This window comes from Pteropus medius, unplaced genomic scaffold (assembly GCF_902729225.1).
Source record: "Pteropus medius unplaced genomic scaffold, Ma_sr-lr_union100, whole genome shotgun sequence".
Lineage (NCBI taxonomy): Eukaryota > Metazoa > Chordata > Mammalia > Chiroptera > Pteropodidae > Pteropus > Pteropus medius.
This window is the reverse complement of record NW_024351732.1, coordinates 275,571-299,037: the sequence shown is the minus strand read 5'-3', so window position 1 is coordinate 299,037 and position 23,467 is coordinate 275,571. Positions and strand designations below refer to the sequence as shown.

At 36.8% G+C, this 23,467-nt stretch overlaps 1 protein-coding gene across 1 annotated transcript in view; it reads right to left on the bottom strand.

Annotated features, from left to right (window-relative positions):
- Window positions 1-23,049, bottom strand: part of ZNF527 (zinc finger protein 527) — a 28,253-nt gene extending 5,204 nt beyond the window's left edge. Inside the window, exons 1-4 of the mRNA XM_039846242.1 lie at window positions 22,898-23,049; window positions 20,162-20,236; window positions 16,385-16,511; window positions 15,677-15,772 (exon numbers count right to left, since the gene is read on the bottom strand). Coding sequence (XP_039702176.1) covers window positions 15,677-15,772; window positions 16,385-16,511; window positions 20,162-20,194 — 256 coding nt within the window. The 5' untranslated portion in view covers window positions 20,195-20,236; window positions 22,898-23,049. The remainder of the gene's footprint in view (window positions 1-15,676; window positions 15,773-16,384; window positions 16,512-20,161; window positions 20,237-22,897) is intronic.
- Window positions 23,050-23,467: the final 418 nt, after the last annotated feature.

Below are 23,467 nucleotides of genomic sequence, written 5' to 3'. Positions count from 1 at the left end.
TAATATTTATATTCCTTTTCATGTGATCACCAGAATACATCCAGTAACCATCTGTCACTAGGTGTTATTACAATAATATTGACTATTTTTCCTATGCTGTACATTACATACCTACAACTTTTTTTTTTTTTTTTAACAACTGGAGATTTGTACCTTATCGGGCACTCTTAAGAAGACAGTTTGCTGCTTATGCCCACAATATGTTCCAATGAATAACTTGACCAATGACACACAGACCTATAGATTGGATCCTTTTGTAAAAGACTATATAGAGCTATGCCATCCAATATATCATCCACTAACCACATAGGGTGATTTAATTAAAATTAAAAAATTTAAAAATTTAGTTTATTGGTCACACATAGTCATATTTTAAGTGCTCAATAGCCAAACATGGCTAGTGGCCATTGTATTGGAAAGCACAGATATAGATCATTTCCATTACCACAGAATGTCCTATTAGACAGTACTGCATGGGGATCCAGGTTAATATGACAAAAATCATATGGTGAATGAAGACAGAAAAATAGGGACAGGAGACAGTTAAAGGGAGAGAGAAACAGAACACAGCTTTGGACAGAGAAAAAGAATTGGGGTCAGAACTATCTTATACATCTCATTAGGCTGAGGAATATGAAAATGAAGAAAGCACCTGGATTTAGTCAAATTAGAGGAGCAGAAGCCAGACTGCAAGTGGTTAAGATAATGGAAGAGAATTTAAAGTAAAAGTAATGAGTGAAATTACAATTGGTATATAAATAACTGAAAAAGAGAAGGGAGTATGGTACAGAGGAACACTAAAAAGTTATGAAATTAAAGAAAATTTAAATAAAAATATGACATAACTACATAAAATGAAAAAAATACATATGCATGCTTGATTACCCCGTTAATTCATATCAAGTTGATTTCAATAAGAATTCCATGAAGATTTTATTTCTGAACTTATATTTTGAAGGATACATAGAAAATAATCAGTAATATAAAAGAAAATTCTGAGGAAAGAAAGAAGTTTCTAAGACCAGTAATATGACCTAAGCCTTCCTTGCATTTTATACCTTCCTTCCATTAAAATCCCTGTGAAAGGACTGAACCAGGGTGATTTGTAAAATTCTGTCACTATGGGGAAATGTCAAGAGAAACATACCTGAAGCATAAAAAAACTTACAGGATGCAGAGCAGAACACAGCAGAGAGGAGCATGAACCTCCCATTCTGACCACAGCTGATTGAAAGGACTATCACAGGAAAAACACATGGAAGAACTTCTATATCAATTTGGATCTGTGTGGGAGCTACAGCTGAGGTCTAGCATTAGGGCTGCTCTATAACATTTTTCCTTTTTTCTTATAAATAGAAATGATATTTATTGTAAAATATTCAAGGAATTTAAAATGTATAAAGTAGAAAGTATTCTCTCTTGGGATGTCATTCCAAAGACGACTACTGTTCACAGTTGAGTCTATATCCTTCTGGAATTTTCTTTGTACATAAAAACACACAACTAGCAATTTTTATATACATACTATTTACAACTTGCTTTAATTTTTTTTTAACTTAAAACATTGTAGACATTTTTTCATATTAGTACATCTAAAGCTACCTCACTCACAGAATGGATGAACTATAATTTAGGTAACCAGCCACATTAATAGGTTTTTTGCACTCGTATACCAAAAGCTGAGTTGCTTGCCAAAATTCAGTTGTAGTCTCAACCTGGTTTAGTTCAGTTGTACTTAGCATTTATAATTACATACTTTAATTACATAATTGAGTGCTGAAAGAGAGTTGTTGTTTTAATGAAATTAAGTTGAAAGCTTTAGAAAAACAGGCTAATAGTTACTTAAAACATGTTTTTAACTGTGGATGAAAATGGTGAAAGCCTGTTAAAAACCTAAAACTCTACAAAGATTCTATACTCACTTTGTTTTGCAAGTGTTTTGCTTCATTTTAAAAGAAATCAACTGGAAATTGTAGATAGAGCATTATGAGTGTGGTAAAAAAGACAATGCTGTACTCCAATCATGTTCGAACAAAGGCCTAAAAGGCCTTAGCACTATATCAAGACTAATGAATGTTCATTTAAATGTTATAAAGTTAAAATAAAATGTCTTACATATGTGTATATATGTTTTATAATTTCTTATAAGCAACTTGTAAAAATTGATCACAAAGTAGCTTCTACAATGTTTTTTGTATAATTTATATTTTTATAGGATTCATTCCTGAAAGTGGAAGTGTTAAACTATATACATATTTTAGACAGTAATATCCATTATCAAACTGCCCTCCAAAATAATTTTCATCAATGTGCATTCCTATCAGCAACATAAAGTACATGTCTTCAAACTCATACACATTAACATCATTCTTAAATCTTTGCCCCTACAAGTAGAGTATCTCATTATTGTTTTAATTTGCAATTATCTGATTATAACATTGAGCATTTTTATACACTATCTTTTATACACATTTTGTGGTTTCTTTGGGGATTCTTCATTTGTATCATTTATACATATTTTAATTGCACCGTGGATCTTCTTTTAAGTGATTTATAGAAGTAATTTATAAATTTAGGGCATTAAGGTTTTATAACTATTTTTTCTCTCAAATCATCACTTTTTACTGTCATATGGTATCTTCATTTATAGTGCTTTTGATAAATTTTTAAAAAATTATGAAGTCAAACCTCTCAATTTTTCCATTATAGAGTCTAGCCTTGATGTTATTTTAAGAAAAACTTTCCAAAAGCCAATCTTATATAAACATTATCTAATGTTTTAAGAAAATCTCTTTGCACCACTGGTTTGAAAGCTACCTTTTAAATTCTCACATATACACGGTGTATTTCTGTATTTTATTGTTCCACTGATCTATTTCGCTATTCTTACAGCAGACCAATCTCCCTTATAAATAACAGGCAAAATTCTTAAATATTAAAATCAAATTAAGCAGTACATTAAACAAATAATACACATGACCAATTATGCAATCCAGAATAGAAAAATAGTTCCCTGACAGTTGTTGTTTTGATGAAACTAAATTGAAAGTTTTAGAAAAGCAGCCTAAATACATAAATATGTATTTAAAGTATATATAAATATGCATATAAATATATAAAAAATTTCCTAACAATAGGAAATCCTTTACCATAAATTGTTATAGAGTTCTTTTATTAATAGCTATAGAAGAAAAAGTAAAAAATGAGAAAAAAATAATTGCCTTGTAAGATGGTGAAAATATATAAAATCCAAAAGCCTCTCCTCATTAAAATATATACATACATACATACATACACAAAGCTAGGAATAGAAGAAAATGGACACAGTTAGTGTGAAATACCTGAAATAGTCCCATGATGTCAGAAAGAAAAAGAAAAAAAAACAGATAGCAACTGTTCAAAACAGATATGGAAATTATGGTCAATAAAGTAAAATTGAAAATGAGAAAAGGTAAAGGGAGACATAACTACTAGAAAGAACACTATATCTAGCAAATAGTTTGCCTTTGCCTTCTCTTCCTAGTTACACAGGAAACTGCCTGCCTCTCCCATCCTCCCTTTGCAGCCATGTGACTGAATTCTGGCCAGTCAGAAGTGATAAATGCCGCAAATGCTCCTTCCAGGCTGGTCCATTAAAAATGACTGGAGAGGTGCGCTCTCTCTCTCTCTCTCTCTCTCTCTCTCTCTGTGTGTGTGCGTGCGTGCACACGCGCACGCGTGTGTGTCTCCTCTCTCTTACTCTCACTGACTGGCTTCAGAGCACCTAGCAGAGGACTCCAAGGTCCTTAGAGATCATGAAGACAAATAACCTAACCACAAAGAATGGGTTAAAAATATGAGCAGGTAATTCACAGAAGAGAAAAACTAAATGGACAATGCATTTCTGGGAAAATGCTCAATCTTACTAAGTAAATCAAAACAACTCCAGGAGCATTTCTCTCCCATCATACTGGCAAGAATTTAAGTTAGACAATATCAAGAACAAACAAAAACAAACTGGAGAATATCAAGAGAATAAAGAAACAGAAACTCTTACTCACTGTTAGTAGAAGTATAAATTGATACAATCACTTTTAAGAACAATTTGAGTATCTAGTAAAATAAAATATGCACTCCTATGCCCCAGCAATTTTACTTCTAGGTACAAATCCTTGACAAACGTTTATATGCATGTGCATGGAAACATACCATGCTACTTAAGTGAGATACAAAAAAATGGCAACAAGCTAAATGGCCCTCAGTAGGGAAATGTTTAAATAAAATGTGGTAAATTCAAAACATGGAATACTATATAGCAAATAAAAAAAAAACAGAACTATATTATATGTAGACTCATCAAAGATAAATCTCAATGTTGAGTAATAAAAGCAAATTGCTAAACAAAATGTAAAGAATACTACCTATGAAAATAAAACTTTTTTTTACAGATGCATGTTTACAAGAAATGTTTTTAAAATGAACTGGAAGGACATGTATCAAATTCATGACTATGTTTCTGAGAGCAAGAGGTATATGAGGAAAAGTAAATTAAGAATGAAGAACAAAGGGAACTTGTACTTAAAATAGTTTATCTCTTTATCAAAAAATAAAAATGTATCAAAAATTAACAATTCTGGCTGGTAGATATTCATTATATTATTCTATATGCTTTCTTATATTTTTAACTTTATCAATAAAAAAGAAAAAATATTTCCTATTTTAAAACTTGACTCTACATTCTGAAAGATAGCACATTATTGGGAAAAACTGACCCAAAATGGTCAAGACTGAGAAATACCTTAATAAAATGATTTTATAATTAAAGAACCATCTGGGAGATCAACAGATATATATAAAACTACCTATACATAAAGGAAAAACATCAAGCTGGCATCAGATTTCTTCATAACAACATTCGACACAAGTATTAAATAAACTATACTATTTTAAGGAAAAAATGGCCAACTATAAACAAGGTAGAATTTGGGGGACAATGTTTGTATGAGCTCTTTTTAAGGAAACTGCTAGAGTACAAACTTCAGCCAATCAATAGATGTCTAGAAAAAGTTCAGCAAAAGGACTAGGTGAAAACATTGAATATATTTAACTATAAAACTAAGACTAAGTGAAAGGTTGGAATAAATGTGACAAAACAGCATGTAAATATAATATGCTTTGACAATAAAAAAAAAGCAGATAACTAACAAAATTGGAAAAAGAACATGGGAAGTAAAATAAGTGTATTCATCTATAGCAGGTAAAAGTCAAAGACTAATTTTTAAAGTGGACCAATCAAGTAATAGAAAGAATAAATATTGTCTACATAAACAGGAGTATAACCATGAAGATAAACACTAGAACAAAAGAAAAAAATTCCTGCTTATTATAAAAAGTGAAATATTACATGACCAAAAAAAAGGCTAAGAAAACAAATGTTAAAGTATCTTTTTAAAAACTATACAACCAAAAATTATAAAACCATATAAAGAATTAGTTTAAATGTATCAAAAATGCAATTGGACTTTCACTTATAAAATTGAAATGATATTTAGGTTGGTTCACAAAGTGAAACAATTCTATATTGCATATAAACCCACATTTAAAACAAAGTGATTCTACAAAGTTAGAAATAAAAAAGGCAAGGAAACAGATTCTATCCAAGGGCCTTCAGAAGCAAGGCAGACTGTTGATATCCTCATTTTTGCCCAGTAAGACACATATTTAACTTACAACATTCAAAGCTAAAATAATAAATTTGGAACATGGAGGAGTGAGAGAGGTCCCCAGATCTCTCCTGTTGAAACAACAATAAGCTGAACATCTAAAACTCAATAAAAAACACCCTAACTGCACACCAGCATGTCTGAGCATGGGATCTGCACATAAGAGCTACTACAGGTCAGAACCGCGGGTGTCGAGCAATGGATTGGGAGCAACGAAGAAGCTGCCTCTCACAGCCACCAGAGCTTCCTGTAGGAGGAGGGGGAAAGGAGAAGATGCGGTGAGTTCCCTGAACAGCCTGCTTGGGAGAGCAGTGAGCTCCACACGGCCGGTGGCAGGGCCCAGTCATCAGGGCAAAAAGCAGAGAAACTGGACAGTGGAGAAACAACAGTTGACTCTTACCCGCCATAGTGGCAAAACCAAGGCTGAGCCAAAGTCACCATCCTCCAACCCAGAGGACCCTTCCACCCATATCCTCTGAGACTGAACACCAAGGAGCCCCAGGGGAATCAGAGCAAACACTATCTAATCTGTCGCTAACACTGATAGAGACTGAGACTGAGGGTAGTGAGCGGGATTAAACATCTATAGGGGAAAAACGGCATTATTAAGGCTTTATATAAAGCAGGGATCCAAGAGGCTTAGACGCCACCTACTGGAAACCAAAAGAAAAGAGGCTTTTTTGCAGCAGGTAAAGAGAGACCTTTATATGATAACTTTTCTTTCTACAAAAAATCAGAATACACTTCTGTTAATGCCCAGGCGGAGATATAGTCCATTAAACACCATGAACGACCAAGGTGACAAGACATCTCAGAAAAGAAAAGAAAAATCTCCAGAAAATAAGCTTACAGACATAGAAATATGCAACTTAAATGACATTCGGGATGGTATTTCTGAAAAAACTCAATGAGATCCAAAAGGATTCATATCAATAATTTCAGGAATTGAAAAAACAACTAAATGAGCAGAATCAGTTCTTTAGCAAGGAGAATGAAACCCACAAAAAGAACTGAAAGACCTTCTGGAGATAAAGAACACACTGCAAGAGTTGAAAAATGAAATAACAAGCTTGGGAAATAGAGTCGACCAAATGGAGTAAAGGATCAGTGACATCGAAGACAGAAACCTAGAACTGTATCAGAAGGAAGAAGAGAGAAACCAAAGAATGAAAAATAATGAAAGAGAAATACAAGAACTAGCTGATAACATCAGGAGAGGAAACAAGAATAATGGGCATTCTCAAAGGGGAGGAAAAGGAGCAGGGACTAGATAGCATTTTCAGACAAATAGTAGATGAGAATTTCCCAAATCTATGGAATGAGCTGGAGCTTGGAATTCAAGAAGTCAACAGAACACTCAATTATCTCAATCCAAAAAGACCTTCACCAAGACACATTGTATTAAAATTATCAAAAATCAATGACAAAGACAGAATTCTCAGGGCAGCCAGGGAAAAGAAGATGGTAACCTATAAAGGAAACCCCATTAGATTATCATCAGACTTCTCAGCACAAACCTTACAAGCCAGGAAGGAGAGGAATCAAATATTCAAACTATTAAGTGAATGGAACTACCAGCCGAGAATAATTTATCCAGCTAAGCTCTCCTTTAAATTTGAAGGAGAAATTAAGACCTTTCCAGACATACAAAAATTGAGGGAATTCTCCACTCTGAGGACTGCATTACAGGAAATAATGAAAGGGGCCAGCTAACCTAAAGCAAAAAGACAAAAAAATACGTAATTAGGAGAAAGGTGTCTAGCAGGCTGATAGAAGCAGAGGAGTGCAACCTTTACTAAGAATAGGGCATTATAAGTTTACAAAATAAGAAGAGATTTGCTATAGCAAGATAGTAATGAATGTTCAGTATACGTAGGGACAAACTGAGACAATGACTGAAATGAGGAGGATCCAAAGATCCAAATTCACAAAGGGAAATGGAGACAAGGCACATGCAGAAGAAAATGGATGACTGTAGATATATATAACTATCCTTTACGTATTCATAATGGTAACTACATGGCAAAGATTAAGAACGGAAGTATAGAACATAAAACAAGGACCAGAGGGAAAACTTATACAAAGCCCAAACAAAATAAATACAACAGAAACACAAGGACAAGAAAGCAATGGAAACACCGAGCTACCAGAAAGCAAAAGATAAAATGGCTATAAGAAGACCTCATATTTCAATAATCACCTTAAGTGTAAATGGACTGAACTCACCAATAAAAAGGCACAGAGTTGCAGAATGGATCAAAAAACAAATGCTGCCTCAGGGAGACACATCTCAGTTCCAAAGACAAATACGGACTCAAAGTGAAAGGGTAGAAAATGATATTTCAAGCAAATGGCATTCAGAGAAAAGCAGGAGTAGCAGTAATATCAGATGAAACAGACTTTACAATAAAAAGAGAAAGATACTGAGGAACACTTCATAATAATAAAGGAAATCATGCACTAAGAAGACGTAACACTTATTAATATCTATGCTCCCAATCATCCAAACAAAAAATCAATAAGGAAATAACATCCTTAAAGGACACATTAGACTAACTGGACATAATGACATATATAGAGCCTTTCATTCCAAAACGGTTCTTCATGCATTCTTCTCTAGTGCACATGGAACATTCTCAAGGATTGACCACATACTGGGACATAGAGATAGCCTCGACAAATATAAGAGAGTTGAAATCATACCAACCATATTCTCTGATCATAATGCTTTTAATCTAGAGATCAACTGTAAAAAGAAAGTGGGAAGAACCACAAATACATGAAGATTAAACAACATGCTATTGAAGAATGACTAGGTCAGGGAAGAAATAAAAAGGTCAAATGATAATGACAATACAACATATCAAATCTTTTAGGACATGGCAAAAGCGGTCATAAGAGGAAAGTTCATATCATTACAGGCCTATCTCCAAAAACAAGAATGAGCCTCAATAAATAACCTCATGCTTCATCTTAAAAAACTAGTAAAGGAAGAACAAATGAAGCCTAAAGTCAACAGATGGAAAGAAATAACCAAAATTAGAGCAGAAATAAATGAAATTGAAAACAAAAAACAATAGAAAAAATAAATGCAACGAAGAGCTGATTCCTTGAGAAGGTTAATAAAATTAACAAACCCTTGGCTAGACTCACTAAAAAAAAGAAAGGACACAAATAAACAAAATCAGGGATGAAAGAGGGGAATTTATGACAGACATCACAGAAATACAAAGGATCATACAAGAATACTATGAAAAAGTATATAACACCAAATTTAATAACCTAGAAGAAATGGACCAGTACTTAGAAAAATACAGGTTCCCTAGACTGAATTAAGATCTGGAAAATCTAAATAGACTGATCAGCAGTATGGAAATTGAAACAATCATCAAAAACCTACCAATATATAAAAGACCAGGACCAGTTGGCTTCACCAGTGAATTCTTCCAAACATTCAAAGATGATTTAATACCTATTCTCCTCAAACTCTTCCAAAAAATCGAAGAGGAGGCAATACTTCTCAACTCATTTTATGAAGCCAATATTACCCTGATACCAAAACCTGGTAAAGATAAGACAAAAAAAGAAAACTACAGACCGATATCTCTCATGAACACAGATATAAAAATCCTAAATAAGATACTAGTGAACCAAATACAGCAACATATTAAAAGGATTATACACCACAATCAAGTGGCATGGGGAGGTAGATGGGGTAAAGGGGGTCAAATATGTGGTGATAGAAAGAAATCTAACTATGGGAGGTGAACCCACAGTGTAAATATATATGTCTTACTGTTAAAGTGTACAGCGGAAACTTATTAGATTTCATTAACTAATGTCACCATAAGAAAATAAATAAGTAAATTCAAAAAATTAAAAATAAATAAAATAAAATAAAATAGTTGTTTTAAGCTATTAACATTATCGTAATTTGGTATAGCAGCAATAGGAAACTAAGATAGAAATAAAGCTGGTAAAACCATTCTGATGGGGATGTACTTAATCAGGAATCCACCCTGAATATAGAGCCTCAACAATACAAAAATACATATGTGCAATGTTAGTCATTGTAGCATTGTTTGTAATTGTGAAATATTACAAACAACCTGTCCACATGTCAGAGAGTAGTTGAGTACATGATGATAATATCTACATAATGGAGTAATTTGCAGCTGTTAAAAAAATGAGAAAGCTCCCTAATAACTAATATGGAGTGATTTCCTACATACATAGTAAAGTGAAAATGCAATATGCAAAAAGTATTTATGGCATGCTACTCTTCTGTAGCATACAAGATGATACAAGAAACTACAAAAGATACAGGAAACTACATATATATCTATCTGCTCAATTGTATGACAGAAACAAAAAGGACAAACCTGAGAATAACGGGATTGTTAATCTACAAAGGATGGGTAAGAAATGGGGTAGAAAGAAGTAGAGAATACAAACAGGATAGTAGGGATGAGAAGGGAGCAACACTTTTCTGAGGATATATTTTCAAAGAGCTCTGACTTTATTTTTGTATTGCATAATAATGTTTCAGATACCAAAAAAAATAAACATAAAACCAATCAGGATGTTGTAGGAACCCAAAATAGAATACAAACAGTAACAAATGAACCTAAAATAACTAACCTAAAGTCGCTTTGGAAAATAGTATTTTGACTGAATACTGTCAGACTAAAGATCAAAAAAGAAAAAAAACAAACATATACAAGTAGCAGAATCTAGTTAATAAATTTGTTTCTCATAGAGAAATAGATTGGAAATTCTGAAATTATTTATGTGAATATAAAATTGAGCAAATAAGTAAATATGCTGTTTCTCATTGTCATAAAAAGAAATTACAAATAAGTAAAAGAGGAAGGCTACAATAAACCCTGTGGAGCAAGATTAGAATCAAGGTATCAATATAAACTGACAGTTTTAATATATAAGAAGGTAAGGCAGAAACAAATACAGAGTGTGTGTGTATGTCTGTCTGTGTATGTGTGTGTGTGTTAGTATACACACATGTAATGGCTCAATGTGCTGTGAGGGCCCAGAAGCTAATGATATCCTAGTAGCATTGAGTACATCTAACACCCAAACCTTGGTTTCTAAACATCATTTCCCAATTAAAGGAACCAGGACTCTCTGGAGAAGTGGTTGATTCAAGGCTGCGGTAATAAAAACAAGATGAATCTGGAAGATGGTGGAGTAGGTAAACACTGCTTGCCTCCTCTCATGACCACATCAAAATTACAACTAAACTACAGAATAATCATCATTGAAAATCGCCTGAAGTCTAGCTGAACAAAAGTCCTATAATTAATGATATATAGAAGAAGCCACCTCAAGACTGGTAGGAGGGGTGGAGACACAGAATGGGCTGGTCCCGCTCCTGCGGATAGCCATTAAAAACTGGGAGAGATATTTTGGCAGCAGAGCTCCCCTAAGAGGAGCGATGGGTCCCAGCCCCACACCAGACTTCCCAGCCCAGGGTACCAGCTCCAGGAAGAGAAGGCCTCACGAAATCTAGATGTGAAAATCAGCGGAGATTTTGGCTGAGTGAAAGGGAGGGCTGCGAGAGTCCCAGGCATTCCTCTTAAAGGGCCTACACGTGGACTCACCCGCTGATGGACTCACTCTGGGCTCTAGCACTGGGGCAGCAGCTAAAAGACACCAGGGATATACGGGGAGGAACTGAGTTGTCTGGCTTCAGAACAAGGGCTGGAAGGGAAGCTTTCTCCGAGACAGAAATACTGGGAGAAGCCACTGTTTCTTTGTTGAGCCCCCACCCCGCAACCCAGTGTGCAGACACAGGTGGCCACCATATCTGTCTTCATCGACTTGTCTAACACTGGTCACCCTGCCCTGGCGTTTCCCTGCAAGCCTAACCAAGCCACTTTTAAGGACTTCTCCATACAAATGGCCTGTCTTGGCTCATGCTATGGACTTTCCTAAAGTCTCTCAAAGTTTCACAAAACCCAAACGGGCAGAATCTGGCCTCGGCCTGGCTAAGCAGCCTCAAATCTGGCACTAGCAGCATCCAGCCTCAGTTCATGGCTTGGCCTCTCAAGGCACATCCAAGCCCAGTGTGGGTGGCAGCCATCTAAGGATTGCTTGGTGGATCTTGCCAGGTCACCCCAGGCAGGGTACAGGCTGCAGCTGAACTTGGCCTGCAGCGAAGCCCCTCCAAGGAGACCCCGACCTGCAGACCCAGTGGCTGGCTTCAGTCTGAGCTGGAGTACAACCCAAGGTCACATCTGAGAATGATACACCCAAAGGGCAGACTGGGCAGGCACCAGAGCCCTACTAAAGTGAATCCTGCATTGTAGGGTCAGCCCCTGTACAACAGCTCCTCCACTATAGTCACAGGCCAACCTCACAACTAATCAGCCCAAGGGGCAATCCCTCTAGCTGACATGCAAATAGCAACCAAGGGCCAACTACAACAGGAAGGCACACACAACCCATACAAGGGACACACCTGGAGCACCCAGCTCAGGTGTCCAGGGAGACCATGTCACTGGGCTCCAAAGGACACCCACTTACTACATAAAGCCACTCTACTAAGACTGGGAGACATAGCAGCCCTCCCTAATACATAGAAACAAACACAGGGAGGCAGCCAAAATGGGGAGACTAAGAAATATGTTCCAAATGAAAGAACAGAAAAAAGCCCCAGAAAAAGAACTCAACAAAATGGAGACAAGCAATCTATCAGATGCAGAGTTCAAAATGCTAGTTATAAGTATGCTCAATGAACTTAGGGGGAGAGTAGATGAACTCAATGGGGACTTTAACAGAAATAGAAAACATATAAATGGAGATAGGAAACATAAAGAATACAGTCAGAAATGAAGACTACAATGACTTAAATGAGAAATCAACAGGAGATGAGAAAAGCAGAGGATCAAATCAGCAATTTGGAAGGTAAAGTAGCGGAAAACACCCAATCAGAATAGCAACAAGAAAAAAGAATCTTATAAAATGAGGGTAATTTAAGGGGCCTCTGGGACAACATCAAGTGTAACAAAATTCGCATCATAGGGATATAAGACGGAGGGGAGAGAGAGCAAGGAATTGAAAAACCTATTTGAAGAAATAATGATGGGCATAGACATACAAGCCCAGGAAGTGCAGAGAATCCCAAACAAGATGAACCCAAAGAGGCCCGCACCAAGACACGTCATAATTAAAATGCCAAATATTAATGACAAAGGGAGAATCTTAAAGGCAGTGAGAGAAAAGCAGTTTAGTTACTTACAAGGGAGCTCCCATAAGACTGTCTGCTGATTTCTCAACAGAAATCTTGCAGACCAGAAGAAGTTGGCAAAAAATATTCAAAGTGATGAAAAGCAAAGACCTACAATGATGATTCGTCTATCCAGCAAAGCTATCATTTAGAATCAAAGGACAGATAAAGAGCTTACCAGACAAGAATAAAGCTAGAGGAGATCATCAGCACCAAGCCAGTATTACAGGAAATAGTAGAGGGACTTCTTGAAGAAGAAAAAAGGAAAAAAGATAAAAAATATGAATAATAAAATTGCGATAACTACATATCTATTAACAATGAGTTTTAACTTAAATGGATTAAATGCTCCAATCTAAAGATAGGGTGGCTGAATGGACAAGAAAACAAAACCCTTACATATGCTGCCTACAAAGACTCACTTCTGATCGAAAGACACACACAGATTGAAAGTAAAGGGATGGAAAAGATGTTTCATGAAAACGGAAACAAACAAAAAGGCTGGGGTAGCAAACAAACAAAAGGCTATAACAAGAGACAAAGAAGGACCCAGTAATTCCACTTCTGGGTATTTACCTGAAGAAACCCATAATGCTGCAGTGAATCCATATGTTCATTGCAGCATTATTTACAATAGTTAAGATATGGAAGCAACCTGGGTGTCCATCAGTGGATCAATAGATAAAAAAGAGATGGTACACATATACGATGGAAGATTACTCCGCCATAAAAAAGAATGAAGTCTTGCCATCTGCAACATAGATGGACTTAGAGGGTATCGTGCTGAATAAGTCAGATAGAGAAAGACAAATGCTATATGATTTCACTTATATGTGGAATCTAAAGAACAAAATACACAAAACAAATGCAAACTCATAGATACAGAAAACATTTTGATGGTTGCCAGATGGGAGGGGAGTTAAAGAGGTGGGTACAAATGGAGAAGGAACTAAGAATACAAATTAATAGTTACAAAATAGTCATGGGGATGTAAAGTATAGCATAAGGAATATAGTCGATAATATTGTAATAACTATATATTGTATCAGATGGGTACTAGATTATTGGTGTGCACTTTGTAAGTTATGAATCACTATGTTGTATGCCTGAAACAAATATAATATTGTATGCCAATTGTAATTGAAAAATAAAAATATATTTAAAAAAAAATATGAATCCGGACACCTGGAACCACGAATGAAGGAAGGATGTGCTCACAACATGGATGGGGGCATGTCAAAATGTCAAAGAAACCAACCTGAAGATCTCAATGGTCAAAGCTGGAACAAATTGAGCAACAAAATAATGATTCATTGGATTTACCTCAGAGAAAAAATAAAAATCCACAGTTCCATAAACACAAAGAAATAATTGAATATACAACTAAATGGGAATGAAGAAACAGCTCTTCTCTACAGAATGATCCTAATTAATATACATAAAGAAAAGAAGAAAATGGAAAAATTAACATTAGGTCAAGACCACGGTAATAACTGCTGCAGATAAGATCTAATAAGCCAATGGATGCTAAAATTAGTGGACAAAAGTTTTAGAAGATACTGAATAGTCTCAAAGTATCTCCTACAAAATACTTATTAGATACAAATAGAAAAACAGTATCCTTACAATGTAAAAACAAGGCAGACACCACCTTCACCAAATCATCAAAGTTAACATCATGAGACTCATCAACATTATGAATCCCTTGGTATGATGCCCTGAGAAGACACAACATTATTTCTGTGGCACTCCTTTCAAAATGCATTACCTCAATCTAATCATAAGAAAACATCAGATAAACCCACATTCAGTGGAAGCAGATATAATGAGCCATTTGTCCAGAGTAAATCATATCTGAAGACTCTGGGAATTTCTCCCAGAAGATGAAAATAACAGATTACCTAAGTGTCTGAATGTCTTAAGAGACAGATAATTGATGAGGAGTTGGAAATTGAGTAAGGAATATGTATGTAAAAAGTTAAGCAAAAAACAAACAAACAAACAAACAAACAAACCCTAGTAATTATTAACTATAGGCAAAATAAAAAGTTGTACAGAAAAAATAATCTTGGTATCCGCACAGCATTGCTATGACAATCACTTAATGAAAGTTACTATCAAAGTTATATATGCACATTGTTTAAAGAGTCAAGTAGTTTTAAAAGGCTTATTCTTTAAAAAAAAAAAAAAGGCAGTCTCTTGCCTTGTTTCCCAGTTTCCTTCTCTCTAAAGGGATCCACTTTCTTATCTTTTGCAGTTTCTTCTGGTGTTTCCTTCATGTCTCTAATAATTATTTTTATGTTGCCATTTCTTGTTTTTTTTCTAGTTTAGTCTTTATCCAATATTTTCTCACCCAAAAAAATTAGAATTTAGTATTTGTTTATACTGAATCCAAAACAATATTCACAAATAACACTGATAGTAACTTTCATAAAAATAAAAACTCTAAAAAGAAATCTATAAATGTATATAATTCTGACTATAAATAGGAAAGAAGAGCTGAGAAGGACTGGGATTCTAGGTATAGGTAGAAGTACTATAGAGAGTACAATTTGATAGAAATAGGAAGGAAAAAAAACAAGGTATGAAGTTTCTAGGGAAGTAAATGCTAAACAGATTTCAGTTTCCTTCGGAAACCAGGGAAGCCTCAAGTGCAGGGCAGCCTGCTCATGATCACTTGGGTTGGCACCTTATAATAGCCCTCCCCGCCCAGTTCCCCATTACTCACTTGTATATTGACCATCTGACATCTCTCTTTCCACCATCCAAGGTTCCTTCCCTTGCTCCAATAAGAAGATTATGTTGGGCTTAGAAATGGAGAGTCCTGTTTACAGAAGAAAAATGAGAGCAAGAGAGACAAAGAGAATATGCTATAGCTGTCCCAGCACTCATACTCAATCTCTTGGTTATTAGGCAAGAAAGTACATTAGAGGAAGGGCTAGAGAATAGAATGATGCTTATATGAAAGATGAGGAAGATGTAGCTTCTTCCATAGCAATGGTTCTCAAACTGCTAGAACAGAAGCACCATCACCTAGGGACCTACTAGAAATGCATATTCTCAGGCCCCAACTCAGATGTACTGAATCAGATATACCACAGAGGTTCTAAAACTTTCATGGGCATCAGAATAATTTGGAGGGGTCACTGAAACCCAGACTGCAGGGCCTATTTCCAGAGTTTCTGATTCTGAATGGTCTAGAGTGAGACCCCATAATTTGCAATTTAACAAATTCCCATACCATACTGATGCTGCTATTCCAAACCACAATTCTACAGCAAAGGGAGCTATTCATTTCTAACTCTACAAAACTACTTCAAATCATTTCCTGGGAACAGGAAATAGAAATTCAGTTAAGCACTTCAGATAGTCCCAATGGAGGAAGCAAAAACACCCAAAGGAAAGATTTTGAATAATGGGGAAGAGACATTCTTACCAAGCCATACCAAGTTCCTGTAGTTCTCCAACATGACATCTCTGTATAAATCCTTCTGAGATGGGTCTAGCCATTCCCACTCTTCTTGGGAAAAATCTAGAGCCACATCCCTAAAGGTCACCAACCCCTAAAATTAAAAATTAAAAATTTATTTGCCAAGTGCTCCATATAGTCCCAGAAAAAAAGGAAGGAAAAGGAAAAGGAAAAGGAAAAGGAAAAGGAAAAGGAAAAGGAAAAGGAAAAGGAAAGAAAGGAAAGGAAAGGAAAGGAAAGGAAAGGAAAGGAAAGGAAAGGAAAGGAAGGAAAGGAAAGGAAAGGAAAGGAAAGGAAAGGAAAGGAAAGGAAAGGAAAGGAAGGAAGAAAGAAGGAAGAAAGGAAGAAATTCTATCAGAGTTCCAATCTCTAAGTGGTCCAAGGAAAATAATTATTGGGGAACAAGTACATGCCCAGGTTAGTCAAATATTTTGAGAGAAAAAGAAAACTATCAGAAACAGACTTACTCATTGAAAATTATGCATTTTTTGAAATGAAAGAGAAAGGGCATATACACAGGAAAAAAATTAGCTTATAGCATGAACCGAGTTTTATGACATGAGAGTACATGAACAAAGGCTAAATTTTATGTTACATCTATTAAGCATCAAGACATTCTTATAGGGAGAATTCCTTTATATTACCCAAACAGGAATATCAGATGGCTCAGAGTAGTGAAGGAAGGTCTTGAATTAGGCTTTAACAATAGGTCTAAAATTCAGACTTTATATGTAAGGAGAAACTTCCAGGAGTGTCTCTTGAAGAAATAATGAAATGTATGTGAAGAAATTTAGATTGAATTTTCACTGGAACATTATATAAAAAAATCTGGAAAAAATGTACATGTCCAAGTAAGAGTTTGAGCTATACTATAAGCTATGTTAGGGGAAGGACATATGTTTTATAAGCTCATGTATATCCAGTGTCTATTACAAAACCTGTCACATTATAAACACTCAGGAAATATTTGCCACTTAGTGAATAAATGGTGAAGTCTCCGATAATACATCCATATGAAGAGTACTCAATGCTTAAAAATGACAGAGTTCCATTTTGCAGAGAATGGTCTCATTTTGTATAAAAAAATAATAAAATATCAAATATAGTTATCCTACAAAGTAAAAATAGATGAATGTGGCTATAGAAAGAAAAAACACAACTACATAGTATTGTATAAATTCTGTGTGCCCCTCTACACTTCTCTGTGTCATGGGAGACTCCCTTTTCCCATTCCATTTTCAGTTGGGTTAATCCAACATGCAAGACATGGGAGGGAGGAAAGTGAGGTACAAGATTTATTCTCCTGGCTCCCTCCTCGCAGCAATGCCCACTGTGGTCTCTGTCCTTCAGTCAAAGGTCACAGTGGCTGTCAGGGGCCCTCTCTGCTCAAATATCTCTATCCCTGGGTTCAAGCCTACACTCAGTAAAGGAGCTCTGTTGTTATGAGCCCCAAGCTATAGCACTATCCTTTGTAGTGTCTCTATATACTTGTAAATAGTTCCCTTTTGAAAGGTTTCTTGCCAGAACCCAGACTGATAAACATGTTGATCCAATGTACTTCTAGGATATGACCAGAGATCCCACCAAAAGCACCGCTAAGCAACTCTACTCCACTTCCTTAGTAAATTCACTCTCTCACTCCCCGACTATTTCATACCTTCTATCTCTCAAATCACCACCAACACCTCTCTGTTCTTGCTTTGAAATTCTTCATCCTCTAGCCCACCATATGTATTTATTGACCTGATTCCATGCTCATTTTTCTGACTTCTCTCTGTTACTACAGATAAAACTCTTGGCTTCCTATCTAAGACCAATCCTTCCATTGTCCATACAAGAACACTATTACCCTCTCCCTTGTAAACATCAGGGAGATATCTATCACCAGTATTTTCTCACTTTATTGGAATATTCCTATCAGTATATAAGCTGATGCAATATCGTCTATCGTATAAATAAATTCCCTTCATGACTTCATTCTAGCTATTGTCCCATTTTTCTACTCCTCTTAATAACAAAACTCTTTCAAAGAGTTGTTTAGATCAGTGATGTCTAACAGAAATACAATGCGGGCCACATATATGTGAACTTTTTCATTAAAAAAATGCACATAAATTTAGTAAAATTTTTATTTAATCCAATATATCTAAAATGTCATTTCATCTTGCAATCGATATAAAATTATTAATACTTTACATTCTTTTTGGTATTGAATCTTCAAAATTTGGTATGTATTTTATACACATAACGCATCTCAATTCATAGTCATATGTGGCTACTGGGTACATTATTGGACAGCACAGGTCTCGACTGACTCTAATCTCACTTTTTTTGCCTTCTATTCTCTCTTGAATCTACTGCAATGATGCTTTCATCCCAACCACTCTATAAAGTAGCTCTTCTCAAGGGTATCAATAGCTTCCATGTTACCAAATCCAGTGTCCAGTTCTTGGTTTTCATCGTCTTCAATCTCTCTCAAAAGGATTTAACTCAGTAGATTATCACCTCCTTGAAAGATTTTCTACTCTTGACTTCCAGGACTCATATTCTTCTGGTTTTCCTTCCATATCAGTCTTTTCAGTCTCTTTTGCTGGTTCTTTCTCTTGTCAGTCTCTAAATGATGAATGCCCTAAAGTTGATCCTTTAACTTCTTTCCTATCTACATTCACCGCAACCCTACCTTCAAGATAATCTCATTTTGTCCTCTGGCTTTAAATACACTATTGACTCTCAAATTCACATCTCCAGTCCTGAACTCCAGATATATAATCAATATTCCACTTAGATATCCAACAAATCTCTCAAACTTATTATAACTGGAACTCAATTCTTGATTTCTATCTCATCCCACCTAGTCTTTCCATGTCAGTAAATGGCATGACCATTTACACAGTTGCCCAGATCAAAAATCTCTGTAGTCATTCATCATGTCTTTCTTCCTCTCATATTTCACAACCGATCCCTAATCAAGTCTCTTATTTTCTATCTCCTATATATATCCTGAATCTCATCAGTTCCAATGCCACCACCAAGGTCCAGGCAGCTATCACCTCCCACCTGGATTACTGCTGTAGTCTCCTGGATGACTCCCCTGCTTCTACCCTTACTTCTCTTTTCCTTTTAAAACATAAATCAAACATATCACAAACATTCCAATGGTTCTCCTCCTCCCTTAGAACAAAACTCAAAGTTCTGATCATGACTTTCAAGGGCTTACATAATTTGTTCCCTACCTACTCCTCTGACTTCACAGTGCTCATTTGCCTCCAAGGATACTGGCTCAGTGTTAGTCCCATAACACATCAAACATGCTTCCACCATAGTAACTTCATACTTCCTATTGCTTCTACTTTTAAAGTTCTTCCCTAGATCTCCACAAAACTTCCTACTTTCACAGAGGTATTTCTTTGCTTAAATGTCACTTCCTCAGAGAGGCCTCCTTGACATATTTAATAAGGCACTTAATAATCACACTCTATCCTTTGTTTCACTTGTATTCATCTCCAACACAAAAAAATCATGATCCATCTAAAGAGAAGAGTTCTATTTCATCATAAATTTGAGCACAATACTGGGTAAAAGAAATACTAAATGTTTTTTTTTTTTTTAAGGATTATATGAACAAATGGTGGCAATAGAAAAGTAGAAAGAGTGCTTACTGGGCTATTTGTGACTCTCTCCGTAGTCTAAAGTCCTGAATATTGAAGTGGAATTTCTGGAAACAAAGCGAAAACATCAACTTACCTGGGACATGGACTTACAAAGTCCAACAGCCATTCCTCCTTCCTTCTTCAATTTTCTCTCTTAGAAAATAAAGTCCTGTGAAGGCAGAGTTAAGGAAGAAAAAAATAGCACACCAGCCCTATGTTGCTGATCTGAGACTTACACAGATAGAACTATTGCCCTTTTATGGTCCCCCTAGCCTCAGGCCTACTCCTTTCCAAGATCTGAGAAAAAGGCCAAAGCTGATCTTAACCCTTTAAGTCTTGAATGATATTAAGGACACATAGCCTGAACTCAACATAAGCTAAAGTCCATCCTATGGCCAACAAGACAGTTTATAATCTGGCCCTGGCTGCCCCACATACCTCATTTCCTACCCTTCTCACTCCTGTTCACCCCACTTTAGGCACAAAGGTTTCCTTACAGTTCCTCAAACACTGCATACACTCCTTCTTCAAGGCTATTGTCTTTGCTTTTCCTTCTGCCTGGACATGGCTCACTCCCACTCTTCATCCTTATCTGTGCTCAGTTGCCACCACATAAGAGGAGCTTCCTTGAAAATTCTATCTAAAGAAAACCTCCCTTCCTTATCCAGTTTCTTTTTCCTTATCCAGATTTACTTTTCTTCTTAGCTTTTATCACCATTGAGTATGTTACTTATTTTTTTCTGTTTACTGTTATCTTCCCAATCAATAGTTGTCTTCTCAATCTAAGAGAGCTAGGATTTTGGGGTTCACTGGTGCTAGAATGCCAGAATCACGATAGGTGCTCAAAAACTATTTGATAAATGAATACATCTTACTGTGCCTCAAAACCACAAAGGCACGTGCTACTATCCCCATGTTACCAACAAATGAAACTGAAGTTCAAAAAGCTTAAACAACTAACTCAAAGTCCTAAGAGTCGAACTGCAATGTGACTCAAAAACTGGTCCTCTTTCAACAGACCACAGTCTTAATGAAAAATATTCAACATAACATGAAGAATCAATGCCATATATTTCTTAGAGAAGCATCTTCAGAGAAGGCAAATGTTACCATTATTCTTCTTCAGAAATGCAGCCTGAGGCAAATATTGTAAAATTTTAACACTAAACCAGTAACAAACTCTACTGCCTCACATATGTTTCTTGTCCTCTCAGAGCCAACATTTCTTCATTCTGAAAACAAGGATAGTTGTTTTGACCTGGAATTTAGGAGACATGACTCCCAGTCTGTTCTACTCTGCACTAGCCAATTTAGGCTTTAATAAAGTTATTTCCTTAGGGCAATGTAGCTTGAAATTGTCCATAAATGCTTTTGCACGGAGAGGAGAATAGAAGTCTTATCAGCATCTGGGAGCCCTAAGTAGCATCTGCATAAAAAAAAATGTCTTTTAAATTTGTTTGCAAATAGCTGTGTATCTCTTGGGTAATATTTTCCAAGTTTGAAATGAGCCATCAGTCTCTGATAGAAGGTAGTGTTAGACTTGATTGAGCTTTACACAGCCCCCAAGCAAAGGCTGACTCTCCACTCCTTCACTCACTTGTTTACATGACCTTGGGCAAGTTAATCCATCTCTCAGAACCTTTATTTCTGTCAAAATTGCATGAGTCAACTCCTGGCATAAAGAAGTGTCACCCTTGTTCCTTCTTAGATTCTACACATATTTGGAAAGAAAATGAAAACATTTTTATTAACTGAGAAAATCAGAACGAAAAATTTAGCTCACTTGGTACATCAGAAAAAGAGCCATGGATTGGCCTCTCTCGACACCAAATATGGAAGAGTTTGACAAAGAAAATGCTAAAATCTCCAATTCTGCAGCCTAAGGAGAGGAAGACTGGGCTTTCGGGTCGGGCTTTCCTCCTCCATAGGAAGCCAATTTGAGGATGGTCTCATTACCAAGTCTTCAGACCGGGTCCTGTGACTCACTTGGGGACTGAAGGAAGAGACCCAGATTGTTACCATATCCCAAAGGTACCTAGCCCAAGACCATGGACAATCCTCTCCAACACTCTCAAAACCCAGGCTCCCCAATTTTCACTTTAGTAATTAAAAACAAGGGCTCTGGAGCCAAACTGCCTGGGTTCAAATCCTAGTTCTGTCACTTAACTGTGTGAACTTGGGCAAGTAATTTTAATCTTCCTGTGCCTCACAATCACACACTAGGTCACACGTACACAAAATTCTTACCTAGTCACACTCAAATACATGGTTGCACAATCACATCCATGTCACACACATACACAGTCGTATTAAAAGTAGAGATGATGATATACAATTACTCCAACAGAGAGACAGTCGCATAAAATCTCACACACTTATACACCACACAAGGTCACACATCCTGTCACAATTACTCATACAAAATTATACCTGCAGAGATAGAAGGGCATGGGTACACAATCACACCTGCTGTCACACAGTTACATCCACAAGAGGCAAGTAAGTGGTCTAACATAATCACAAACACACAGATTCACGAAGCGACACACAAACAATGTCACACTCGCAGTCTCTCACAAACCCATACAAAAATAACATACCTGCAGACAGTGACACACAAACACACAGTTTTATACCAGGGACAGGGAGTCACAATCGTGCACAACTACACACACACACACACACACGGTGACACACAAGAATCACACGCTGTCACATCCGTAGCCTCTTATACGTGGTAACACAGTCTCCCCAACGACGCCTGCCTGACCATTCTACCCTAAGCCGTTCCCTGACCGCTGGCTCTAGCGCCCAGCCAGGCCTAACTCACCCCCGGGTGCCGCGGGCTCCGAAGACCCGCCCAGCGACCTGACCTGTGACGTCGCCTCCCAGAAACCCCAGCGGGGCGGACAGGGGCGGGGACTGAGGCGCGCGGCATCCCGAGCTCTGTTGGGGGAACATCCAGCTGCAAGGTCCTGGACGAGCTACTCAGCTTTTCCTTTCGACTCCGCGAACCACCAGCCCCAGAAGGCTTTGCGCCGCGGCTTTCCCAGAGGGCCCGCAAGGGTCGCTTTCCTGTTAGCATTACAAGCAGCCGCGGCCTTAGGAGCAGGTACCGGGAGAGCTACGTGCGACCCTGGGCGATCCTAGTCACTCAAATGACCTTGAGCGACTGTGAGGAAATGGTGAAGCGGTGCGCATTCGTAACCGTATGCTTAGGTGTGGCGGTTTGTGTGTGACTGTCGCTGCACACTTTGGGCTTGCGCACCAGGGACGACGGGTTCTGTCAGTGCAGTGAGTTTCTGCATTTTAAATCACGTCCTGTGATTGGAGGTCGTTGTGTGACAGATTGTGGATCTGTCGCGCAGAGAATGTGCGAGTGGTTGTGGGTGTGTGAGCG